General features: G+C 44.8%; 1 protein-coding gene across 1 annotated transcript in view; it reads left to right on the forward strand.

Moving 5' to 3' along the window:
• Positions 1 to 5276: 5276 nt before the first annotated feature.
• Positions 5277 to 13080, forward strand: part of LOC146179003 (protein tyrosine phosphatase domain-containing protein 1-like) — an 82233-nt gene continuing 74429 nt past the window's right edge. The window contains exon 1 of the mRNA XM_084579824.1: positions 5277 to 5362. Coding sequence (XP_084435950.1) covers positions 5277 to 5362 — 86 coding nt within the window. The remainder of the gene's footprint in view (positions 5363 to 13080) is intronic.

Raw genomic sequence — 13080 nt, forward strand, 5'->3', positions numbered from 1 at the left:
TAGGGAAAGAAACACTACGAAGAAGAAAGAAAAAGGCTAAGTTTGTCGATCCGCCGCTTTGTCATGTTCCATTGCCTTGTTGTGCTTCTACGGAATAGCGCACAATTGTGAAGATGATGCACGTTGTTTGGATATCCCTAAGAGCAAAGTTGTTCGTAACATGCAGTCACTTGCATTTAGATGAGCGGTGTGCAAACGGTCTAGCAATGGGTTTTGATCACGAGTTGTAGCAAATATATCCTAGTGAAAAAACCCTATGAGTCAGAATAACCTCATAAAAATTCTCATCCTTAACTCATGCTAATCTCATACAGAGCTCATATAATCTCATACTAAACTCATTCATCATACGAGAAATATATGAGAATGAATGAAGTTTGTATGAGTTTAGTATGAGAAATCTGCATGAGGTTATTGTGACTCATATGGTGTTTTTCACTGAAACACGAACGCGTGAAAAAAAACAACAACAACAAAAAAAAAACATGTTATTGTGTACCTGGGTTATCAGCTGCAAATGAAAATTACTTTTTAGGAAAGGATAGGGCACAGTAATGATCTTACTTATCAGTGCAGACTTGAATCACGCCATTATGTTTGGTTTTTGGTTTCTAGAAAATTAAAAATTGGCGTTAAAGGGGCAGTAACTGTTTCACTTGTGGATGGACCCCGGAACCACGCCGTGGGGGAATGCAGAAGAGAAAGAAGGAAGAGAGAAATAGATGCCATAGTGGATGACAACATAATGACTTTGACCACCTGTGGATCTGCACATCGCACAGAAAAGGGCCACCGTTTTTGCTTGGTGGCCAGGCTTAAACACCCGTGTACTCCGGCTGCTATGAGGGAAATATTCATGAAGGAGGGAAACAAAGAAGAAGAGAGACATCAAGGGGAAGAGTTGAGAATAAACTTCTCCTTTTGCCCCCGGGATCAGCAGCCGAAAGCCCTGACATCTGTGCGGGAAGCGCCAGTGTGGACAGGACGTAAAATAGGGCGCAGACGGGACAAGCGCTTCTTAATACTGAAAAGTTCTTTAGAACTTTAATTAATTGAAGTTGATTACGAAGTTAGACATCTGTCGGCTTCCGGATAATGTCGACCTGCCGTGTATACCCTCTCAAAGAAATCTCTGGGTGTGCGGCGTCAGAACAAACCCATGGCTTAAGTTTACCTAAGGAGCATGCGTGTTTGTGTGTATAAGCCTGTATTTCGAGGAAGCATACGCGTCAGACACTCGTAACTGGGACACACACACAAAGATTAGACCAGTGAACCGGTGCACAAAGCAGGCAAAGTTAATGATGCGGAACGGCGCGCTGTAAAGAAAATCGTTCGGAGGAGTTTCCCATGGTTGGTCCCGTAGTTCCTGCTGCTGCTTATGGGAAGAGAGAGAGAAGGGGGGGGGGGGGGGGGTGTAATAGTTTCGAGAGTTCCGCCAGCAAGGAGTATTACTAAAAGGAAACACGGCGAGTTAGACTATATATAAGGCTCTGCTTAAATTAACACAGGTCGCTCATTTATATTGGATGGGCTGCCTCTAAATGCGACGTATCTGAGACCAGTTCGGAAGTGATCTCAGATAAAGTAGCCCAGAAAAGCTTATGAGAGGGTTGCTTCATTTTATTCAGTGTGTATTAATTAGTATGCGCCATGGTAAATAATAAGTTCTCACAAATATGACTGAACGAAGTATCCACCTGGATTACCCATACCCATACATTTTGTTCACATTTTGGGACAGTTCTTGAACGTAATATTTTCACATATTGTTAAACGCAACGATGCAATCAATGTATTCGCAGACCCTCCCTTAACATGCTTATAAATGTTTTGCGATTAATTTCAAAAATTTACCCCATTGGTTTCTATGGAAGTATTACTTAATTTTTATGAGCGCAGGACAAAGTTCAGAAGCGAATGTTTTGGTTCACAATATGTCGATAAAAAGTATCTGCAGTATTCCACAGCTGCCTTAATCAAATTAAAAGCCGCAGCCTGTCAGTCTTCTTTGGTAGCTTTAACAAATCACTGCGAGGAAGCGTAGGAGAGACGTTAAAAACGCTTATTTTTTTTTTTTGCCAGACGTTGGAAACATAGGCTATTCCCATCAATGTGTTCGTAAGAGATTCTCACATAATCCTGGACCTGAAACTTCGAATGCTGTGCTCTGCACATACTAAAAAATTTCTTTTAAAGGAACCTTTTGCATGTAAAATATGAAATAAAATGAAACACCTGGTATATACCACGCTTCTTTCTGATTTTATACGTTCCGTAATTAAATTCAATGTGTTTACTGTGGGTGAAGGATTCGGGTGCTATTTATGAGGAAGAAATTGAGGAAAATAGGAGCTTTATAGAAACTCTCCACTATTGCCACATTTTTTTTTCCGCGACAAAACTTCCATGTCAGTTTCACTGCTGGACGTAAAATACATTTATCTAGAGGAACAAAAATCTAAACAAGCCATACTGCACCGAGCCATTTCGAATCGTCGATGAATTCAACTTCACTGTAGCACATCTGCTCGTTGTCCTCTTTAGCACCGTTGGTAGTGACCGCCCCTAAAAGAAGGCGGTACCGGTTTCGAATCCCAGACCAGGAGGAGTTTTCCTTTAACTGTGTAGTTTTCACAACAGCTGTGCAGCTTTTTTATGTAGCCATATGACTCTACTAGGTAAAATCTAATGATTAATTACTTCCTTATATTGAAGCGTTTACCAAACGCCATTTTTTCCTTGATCAATAGCCTTCCTGCGCCCTCATTACCGCAAAGTTATAACCAAGCACACTTAATTCTTTCCAACTTATAATTCCTTGCTTTGAGCTACTAAGTAGGCTTCAATATTTTTTCTTGCGTACCTCTTGCATCTTCGATTCTCATATTAAGCACACTCGTGTTGAGTCTAGACTGCCACCTGCTGCATGGATAAAATGGCTGGTATACTGGCAGGTCCGGGCTACACAGCCAATGTAGGCCTGGGCGCTGCAGATTTGCAATAAGCCCTCATGGTCACATGACCGGCATAGGCCCAAGAAAGGGCGCGGTCCTGGAGGTAAGCACAGAAGAAATTTGACGAGCCTCGGGATTCTTTCCATGTGGCCTGTCTTTCTAGGCAGTTTAATCACGGCCCCCTTAACTAGGGTCTTTCGGATATCTGAGATACAAAATTTCGAAAGAAAACCCTTTCTTCGTTCCTATTTTTCGGCCTGTGCGAAAGCAACTTCGAGAGACTGTCGCCGCTATCGCCACCAGCAGCGGCACTGCAATCACAGTAGTCATCGTCATATCCACCTCCGCAGGGAAAATGCCTCTCCTATTAGTCCTGCTCAAATCCAGCCGGCGGCTGTCCTATCAAAGCAAATTTATTAATCTCCTCGCCAACTTATAAAAGGACACCAATGCGACGTCATAGTGACGCAAGCGGAGGGCGTCGGTTCTTGAGAAGTTCCTTCTTTTGTTACTTTCCCTTTCGCCCTCCGCAGTGATCGACGTGCGTGTCCCATACACATGCAAGGGATCGACTAAAAACACGAACATAGAAGAGCTCGTATGTTACTTTATTGACAGAGTTAGGGGTACGCACAAGGCACGATGGTGCGATGACGAAACGGCGCGCTTCAGAGCGGCACGTCAACGGAGCAGAGGTGAAAAAGGCACACTGATTGAGCAGCACAAAAAGTGACGGGCCTTCTTTAAAAGCCCTTTTCACAATGCCTTGAATGCCTACGATCCTAAACTGACATTGCGAACAAAGAACAAAAAAGCAAAGAATGAGCCAGCACAAATGTTTAAGAGAATCACCGCCCCTGTGTACTATGGTTGTGCAACACAATTTATTAAACAACTTTCCTTGTTGTTTGCTATTCTTTTTGTATACTGCTGATGGCTGGAAAGAGATTCGAAAGGGAAAACCGGGACACAGAAATCCTTTCAAGCAAGCAACTGAGTCAAGGTCGGTGGGAGAGAGAGGAAACATGCCCCAAATTGGCCGCGTGCCCCGATCATCTCTTGCTGAGGTCTTCTACCAAGCGCTAATGAAATAGTGTTACTTGTCGGCTCCCACCAAGGTCAAAGTACGCAACTACAGTCGTCGGTCATGGCGTGCCCTGCGCATCTGCCGGAATTCACAGCTAGCACTCTTGTTTCATTCACCTGCGGCCAAGCTTAGAACTTGACGAAAAAGAATGGATGGGGTAGGAAGGGGAGAGTCCAGGCGTACGAGTGAAAGTGTACACGATGTGGCCGCGAAAAGGGAGTACGTGGTTGTGAGGTGTAAGGGGAAAGACAGTGGGGAGAGCGGCGTTTGAGGGGAAGACAGTAGGTAGGCCCCCGTCGATACCTGCGAGTCTAACGTTGCGACACTATATACAAAGGAGGGTTGCCCTTGGTAACCGCAGTGGGGGGCCTGTGCAGTGGCGTCAACAGACCACGTGGTTCTGCTGGTTTCACTTCCCTCGTCGCCATGAGAGGAAGGGAGGAAAAGATGGGGAAAAGAAGGGTAGCGTCCGGAGAGCGAGAGAGAATGAAGAAGGGGTGTACATGTGTGTGCGCTGGGCTTGAACATGCTGCAGTCACTGCCGCTGTAGGCGCGTGCGTCGGGAGGCAAGCTTCGTTGCGGTCGGTTTTAGCAGCCGGGTTTCCTTTGTAATCTAAGCAGTCTACACGCTTTTCACTGTGTCGAGGACAAGGATGGGTTTCAGTCGATTTCAACTTCCGAGACACTTTTGACAGGTGACAGCTTCAGGACGGGTTCCTTCGACGAGATTTTTGACTGAGGAAGAGACGCGCCCGGTAGGCACACCGCTGGACTTCTTGGCGGTGAGCTGACGTCAACACCCGGACAGTGAACGCTCAGTGGTGGCAGACTTCCCGCTTTGTGGGTGTTCCTTACCTCTTTATACACGTCAATTATTATCGATGTTCAGGTAACCCCAACCACTCGTTCACGATACTTCAGCCTACGGATCTCCAAAGTCCAACAAGGTGTCTCTTGTCGCCGATACAACTTGATTGAAAGTGTCTTGGGAGGCAGACGCTGGTCATTTATAGTGAGAGGACGGTAAATAAGTCGTACGGCCTTGGTCACCCATATTCGCGAACGTCTGAAGACAGTGCCAGTCCTGGACCCCAATAGTCTAAAGGGCTATTCCGCCGGCGGAAGTCGACAAGTGACACGGACGATGTCCTCGTAGGCGAAGTGGTCGTCATGCCGGCCTTATGCGGCCGGTGCGGAACCGCCGACAGAGACCGGGACAGCGGTAGTATGCCATGAGCGAGGACTTGGAGGCTTCCCTGCCGCCTACAAGCACAGAGGGTCAGACCTGTATCAGTTACGGAAACCCGTTACCATCACGGTGAGTGACACCGCACAGTCAGTGACGGAATGCGGCTACAGTTAGAACAAAGTGTGCAATGCCTCACTGTAGTTAGCTTGGTATTTTCATGAAGCGCTGTGTCACGCAGTTAAAGCTAGCCCTTATAAGAAATGTACGCAGCTTTTCGCATTCACAGTACGGTGTCATCTTTAACTCTTTCCCGCTGTGCTACGCTTAAGATGGTGGCATAAGAAGAGTATGAGAATAGCATTATTTCTGTTAAAACGTCGGAGCAGGTGTATCACCATGGACGCCTGAACGCATACCTGCAAGACATTCTTATGGCACCGACAGATGTACACAACGAACAGTTATTGTTCGAAAATGGCGCAACAGTCAGGGCGGACATGAGCAGCATTTTTTGGTGATGACATCGAGAATTCTCGGCCTAAGCTAGTTGGCGAAGCCCGACATGACTCATTTGCACCTTACCATCTTCATGCTACGTGTTAGGAAAAAGTTGTGAAACAAAGAAAAATCACAGCCTGAATTTAAAAGGATGCAATTTAATTCCGACATGACATACAGCGCGTTGACAGCTACGACGCACGAGGTTAAATTGTGGCTTTACCTTCGCGTGAAGCAACTTCAATGGCACACTGCTGTTTTCTTCATTGGGCTGTCGATCATTTCCTGGGTCAGGTCACTCACCTGATCCTATAAAGCTCTCTTAGAAAACGTTTTGTCAACGGGTCATGATCTCAAAGAGGCTTTTATGAAGAAATAATACTGGCGTCTAGAACAGCAACAACCGTTCTTTCGTACTCTTTCTTTCAGCAGCTCGCTCATAGCCTGAGCCCCTTTGGGGCGTTAACCCCCATAGACCAAACCAAACCAAACCAATCTCTCAGCAACATTACGCTGTATCTTTCAACTATGACGTGATGGTTGATTTTGACACCTCTGCACTGTAATTGCAGACTTAGTTCTCACTTTAGAGCATGTATATGCGCGAATATATGAAAAGAAAAGGGAGGTTAAAAACTCACGACTTAAACGACGTACACCTAGTAACGCAAAGCCGCCAAGGTGTTGGGAAAGGGCTTACCAATGCTACGCCAACCCCTGCATCTGAACTTTCGTAACTTTCGTTTTGCTTTTTGGCGCCCTGCCGAAATTTCTTTGTTGTCACAATAGCAGCAGTTCTATTATGCTGCTTTGGTCTATATACGAGCAGAGATCATAACCTTTCGATCATGGGCGCCGGGTGGACAGCAAGATTGAGACATTTTTCACAAAAAGTGTTACGAATGAGCAGAGGACTTTGATGCTTGGTCCCAAATTATTAGGATTCGCACTGTATTTAGAGAGGCACTGCAAATGCTAAACCTACAAGCTTCCGCAGGGGTTGCTATAATTTTTGCAACTGCCGCAGGGGTTGTGTAATATGATTTTGGTGGCCAGGATGGCTCGTATTTTTATGCGTGAAAGCGTACCCTAGTGAAAAAACCGTATGAGTCACAATAACCTCTTACTAAATACATACATATCTCATACAATCTCATATATTTGTCATACGTTGAATGATATTTGTATGAGATTATATGGGATTTATATGACTTTAGTATGAGAAATCTGTATGAGGTTATTGTGACTCATAGCGTTTTTTTTGCTAGGGTAGGAATGTGATGAGCGTCCTACACTAACTGAAACATTCACTGTCAGCTTTTCCTAATGGCTCGCTCCTCCTCTCTGAGCGCGCAGTGGCCGGTCTGCATAAAAAAGGGGAATAAGAACGTTGTCGCAAACAATACGTTATATACAGAAATAATAGCACACGGCGAACCGATTGAGGCGGCAACATACCTGAAGTAGAAAGCTTTGTTATGTCGCCGCAGCCTTTGTGTCACTTGCGGGATGTGCTGGGGTCGATTCGCATTGCTGTCTGTCGGGTAGCGATCAGTTTTTCAGTCGGTACAAGACTTCCCCAGGCCTGGCGTACGATTTATATAGGATGAAATTCTTCAAAATTAGTAATGCAAGAGCCTACTTTCGGAAGAATTTGCCAGAAAAGCGAGAACTAGGTCGACGGAAAAAGTTTGTAATCATTGGAAAATGTTATCTTACGGTGCTGGGATTCTAACCCCACACCTTCCGAAATTTTAGGGGATTGAGTTTGGCGCTCAAATTCCTATGCAACAATTGCGAATGGGTAAAGGAGATAGCCCAGCTCCGCAAACACGTCGACGCTCTGGGCTCAACAATCATGCTCCGCGATGCATTTTTTTTTTAAAGGGTTATGCGAATGCACTCTCTTCAGTGAAGCAGGGTTGACAGATCATGACATTCCTTTCATGCGCAAAGTCAGTTCAGTTCAGTCGTTCAGTCCTGTCCGACTCTTCGTGACCCTATGGACCATGTCACGCTAGGCTTTCCGGTCTCTCACTATCTTCCTAACATAACTTCATCTGCAGCGCCTCGAGGATGCCATCTAACCATCGCGTTCGCTGCCTACCCCTTCTCCGGCGACCCTCAACCTTTCCCAACACCAAATCTTTCTCCAGCGACTCATCTCTTCTCATCAGATGACCAAAGTAGCTGAGCTTTAACTTTAGAATTTGACCCTCCAATGAGCAGTCAGAATTTAAAAAGTATAGTTTAGTAATCAACACTGCAGTGTCGCGAAAAATTAGTGCAGTGAAGGCGGCAAAACAAACAGCTGTCAAGACAACTATTTAAACACGCTAGTTTATATTTTCACCTTGAAACAGCACGCAATTACTAGCCACAGCGAGCTACACGATCCGAAAAGGGGCAAGAGAGAAAAAAACGCGCGCAGGAAAACGGGCCCGGTAGTCTCGTCACGCGGGAACGGTTAGAGCCAATGTAAAATCTCCACGCAGGGTGTCGTGTTATTGAGGGGTGCCAGATGTAGTGGTTGTAATGATCGGGTTCACGCTAGGTGCCGTGTACCGGGTTAATCGCTAGAAATTTCATTCAAGTAAGTCCCATTTAACCTGAATGATATTGACGAGGTGCCTAGTGCGATCAGTATTAGCATTTGTTTTTGATGGAATTTATAACTTGCAATAAAAAGGCAACTAGCTTTTTATAATAATGTGCGAACCATGTTCCCGCTTGGAAACTGATAAAATGAGCGATAACTGGAGTCGGAAGTATATTTTGCGCATACTTCATATCTTTAACAGGAGCTGTTGGCGGGCTAGTTGGTGAATGTCTACTGTAGTCATGGTGAAATTGCGCAATAAATACGACACAAAAGTAAGAGGGAAACGTAGTACGGGATTGCGCTCGTCCCGTGCTACGTGTCCCTCTTACTTTTGTGTCGTGTTTGTTGCGCAATTTCACCATGGCTACAGTATACTTCATATCTATTCAAATAAAAGAATACAAGCAGGGTTTTGTGTTCACTCTGACTTCAGATAAATATTGACGAACTTAGCGCAATATAAGTTCATACATTCTAGAAAATTGCAGAATAAGTCGAAGGTTGATGACACCTTTTTTCCAGTGCCTGCAGTTCAAAATATTCACATATCTACCAAAGCTGCTCTATCTCGATAGTACTTCGAAGTTTTGATCTTCTTACGGATACTTCTGGAAACACAAGCGCAGGGTCGGCGTTGCGAGGTGGATGTGACAGGATATGTAATCAATCCTCCGAATGATGGCGCGATCAGCGTTCACCGTGAATAGCTATGTTGCAACCGGTCGCTGCCTGCCAGAGACTTCATCGCCGAGTGTCCGACTTCACCAAAACCGGAACAACGTCGCCATCAAAAATTGAGATGGTTGTTTTACCCGACAGCGCAGTTTGTTTGTCCGAAAAGTGGCCCTCGGACGCTTTTGAACACTTCTACTCCGCCGCGTAGTTTAAGTGTCCACCCTATTTTTAGGTGTATTGGAGGAGGGGAGTGTTAATGACTCGTTTGCCAGTTCCCCTTGCGATTCTTCGTCCGCGTACATTCACTTTTCTTTATCGTTTCTACTCCTAGACGAAGCTTAAGTGTCCTCCTAATATTTAATACGTGTGGGAGGCTCTTTGCATTTCCAGTTGTATCTTTGATTCACGCCATTCGTTCGGCGAAGCGCCCAAGAAGCAATACACGCCCGTTTTCTGCTGGAGAGGAAAGATGACAGATGCCACGAAAGTGAAAGAAAAATGGTAGAAAACAGCAACTGCATGGGCACTCAACCAGGTATGTCATTTGCAGAAAAAAATCAAAACAAAGCGTAGTGATAGCGTAACATCCGCGCATCTTGTCGAAATTGAGGATCGTAAGCCAGGAGCACATACTACACGTTATTTGGCATCTATTTCCGTGCACTCGTTGCATTTTCCCACATAACAGAGGACGAAAAAAAAAAATATTGAACGACGTTGTGAAGTTTCCTGAAAGTTTCGTGGCGCCATGCATGACGCTGCTTGGATGTCTCGTTAGGAATTCCGGTCTTTCTTTTCCAGATATATTTGATTTGTTGAGGGGATCGCAGAAAAATTGATGATCTATACCACAACCACTGATTAGTAGGTTCTTTTTCCCTATTCTTTGTTAATAGAGACAAAGAATATTTTTCCTTCCCTAACAATTTATTAGCGAGGAATATCGCCAGTTACTTTATTGGCTGCGGTCCCCGCTGAGTTCGAAGTGCTCGAAAGTAAGCGCTATAAATAGTTAACACTGCCAGTCCTCGAGTAATGGGAATGAGCGCGAATTTTCAATCATCAAGACATCACGAATTTCGATTTCATCATCACGAAGATATTTTCTTTTATGGCTCAGGGTTTTCTCTGAACGGGAAACTCAACTGATATGTCGGGAAGGTAGTAAAAGAAACTGACGCGGCCATCATGAAACTTGATGCGAGAAAGCTTCAATAGTAAGTTGGGCTTGCTCTTTATTATTATTATTATTATTATTATTATTATTATTATTATTATTATTATTATTATTATTATTATTATTATTATTATTATTATTATTATTATTATTATTATTATTATTATTATTATTATTATTATTATTATTATTATTATTATTATTATTATTATTATTGTTATTATTATTATTATTATTTTTTTTTTCCAAGATGGCGCCCAGTAAGGACGCATGTGCGCTGTGCTCCCGCCCGTTTTTTGGCAAGCAGCAGTTTTTACGATGTGCCGACTGTGCGAAACGTGTTCACACGAAGTGCGTCACCTGGGCGGATGACGAGCTGCAACTTCTGAAGTCCGGCTCTCGGCCATTCTTGTGTAATTTGTGTGCGTCGTCGTCGTCTGACGGTGTTAGTCTTAGCGACGGTGGTGCTAGAGTCCCTGGTGCCCCGCTCCTGCCCAGCCACCCGACCGGTTTTCCCCCTTCAGCCGCGACCGCCGAACATGGCGGTGAGTTTGCCTCGCTACGGGCTCTCCTCCTCGACGCGCTTGAGGGAATCTCTTTTCTGAGCGATGAGGTTGCCCAGCTACGGGAAGAGAACGAGCGCCTTCGTGTAGAGAACTCGCGGGCTTTCGTACAACAAGCCGAGGTTATCGCCTCTTTACGTGCCGATGTTCGCGGCCTACGCCAGGAGCTTGTGCGGTGCGCTGCTTCTCAGTGTGAGCGTCCTCTCGTCGAGCGTCCTCTCGTTGTCTCCGTGGGCAATCCTACCCGTGAGGAGCAGCCATCTGTGGACTACTCCGCCGCTCTTCATCGAGGGATGACTCCTGGAGATATTCCCTGTTCATCTTCTGCCTCTGCTCCTCGCCGTGCGGTTGACTTACCCAGTGAGATGAAGAAGCACCGAAGTCGAGCCATTACTGGCGCATCGAGCTCATCTGTCCTGAACGTTGCCATTTACCAAAAGAAGCGTCCGAAGACTATTTTCGTCTCTAAACTCAGTCCCGATACTACATCGGTAGACCTTACCAACCATCTAAAATCAGTGAATATTACTCCCATTTCCTGCCGGCAGCTGAAAACAAGGTACGACTCCTACTCGTCCTTCCATATTGAAGTTGATGAAGAATCCTACAGTAAGCTTGTTGAGCCTTCGATGTGGCCGATGGGTTGCATATACAAGGACTTTCGTGGGAAGCTTTACGACGATATGCTTCATCCCTCTGAACTGACGCAAAATTGCAGTGGCCCCTAATTTGGATATCTATTATCAAAACGCCCGAGGTCTTCGGACTAAGGGATCAGAATTTTTTTCTAGCGTCTTGTCCTCTTGTTATACCGCTGTTGTGGTTACCGAAACCTGGCTGTCAAGTGATATTCCTTCCAATGATTTCTTTCCAAATAATTACACTGTTTTTCGTAGCGACCGCCCTGAAACAGGTCCCAAATCAAGAGGAGGTGGAGTGCTCATTGCTATTGACAGTTTTGTGAAGTGTGTTCGACGTTCCGATCTGGAAACTGTTGAAGAATGTGTGTGGCTCGAGCTCACTTTAAATCGACATGAAAAACTTTTACTTGCAGCTTTCTACATTCCTCCGAATCTACCTCCTTCAGCCTATGATGATGTTCTGCTCTCAATCGAACATGTTATAACCCGTCATAGCAAACACAAACTTCTTATTTTAGGTGATTTTAATACTCCTGGTATCAACTGGAACTCACTTATTTCTTCTCACAACAATCATTACATATTAAGTAAGTGTAACGCTCTACTTGATTTCATAGCCTTTAACTCTTTGCAGCAACACAATTTCATTGAAAACTGTTGCGGTAATATTCTTGACATCTGTCTATCGAATTTTGAAAGTGTTCGAGTCTCGAGTTCGGACATACCGCTGACTCGCTGTGACAAATTTCACCCTCCGCTTCTAGTTACTACTGCTGTCTCTGCCTCACCTTCTACTAACTCAGATCGGGTGGGGAATTCGCCCCGTTTCGCGTATGCACGTGGTGATTATGTCGGTCTTTTCAATTTCTTCTCTTCCGTCGACTGGTCCCTTTTAAATGACATTAATGATTCAGATGGACAAGTCAGTCGCTTTACAGAAATAGTTCTTGATGGTATGCGTCGGTACATACCTTTGCATACTCCTACGCGTAGGAAGTTCCCTTCCTGGTTTTCAAGGGAACTAATAACGGCGTTAAAGCTCAAGGAACGGGCCCATCGTAAAGCGAAACGCCCTGGGTTTCACAATTGGACAGATGAGTTTCGCCGTGTGCGTTCTCTTTGCAAACGCTTATACAAGCGGGACTACGACTCCTATCTTGAGTCTTTAGAGAGGTATGCCTCAAATCATCCTAGTCAGTTCTGGCGTTACGTTCGCAAGCGTTCCAATAAATCAGATTTAAGTATCAGCTTAGTTGACTCTCAGGGTTCGGAAATTCGGGATGTTGCCGACAGTTTTGCACAACATTTTTCCTCCGTTTACAAACATCCACCTTGTGATTCCGTTTGCCTCCCATCTGGTGCACTATCTAATTCCATTCTCTTTGACGAGGAGTTGATAACTGAGTGTCTTAAGCGTCTGAGACCATCTTTGTCTCCTGGACCTGATGGCATTCCAGCTGCCATAATAAAAGCCTTCAGTTATATCTTCGTACCAGTACTGACTGCCATATTTAATAACTGTTTAAAAAATGCTGCCTTTCCTCGCGTGTGGAAAATGGCACGCGTGTTTCCTGTCTTCAAGTCTGGAAACAAAACTGATGTTTCCAATTATCGTCCGATTTCTCTTCTATGTGCAACCTCTAAGCTTTTCGAATTAGCTTTGCACAGCGTACTTTCCTTCCATCTCAAAC

Source organism: Amblyomma maculatum, chromosome 9 (assembly GCF_055883805.1).
Source record: "Amblyomma maculatum isolate TAMU_Amacu chromosome 9, ASM5588380v1, whole genome shotgun sequence".
NCBI classification, from domain to species: domain Eukaryota; kingdom Metazoa; phylum Arthropoda; class Arachnida; order Ixodida; family Ixodidae; genus Amblyomma; species Amblyomma maculatum.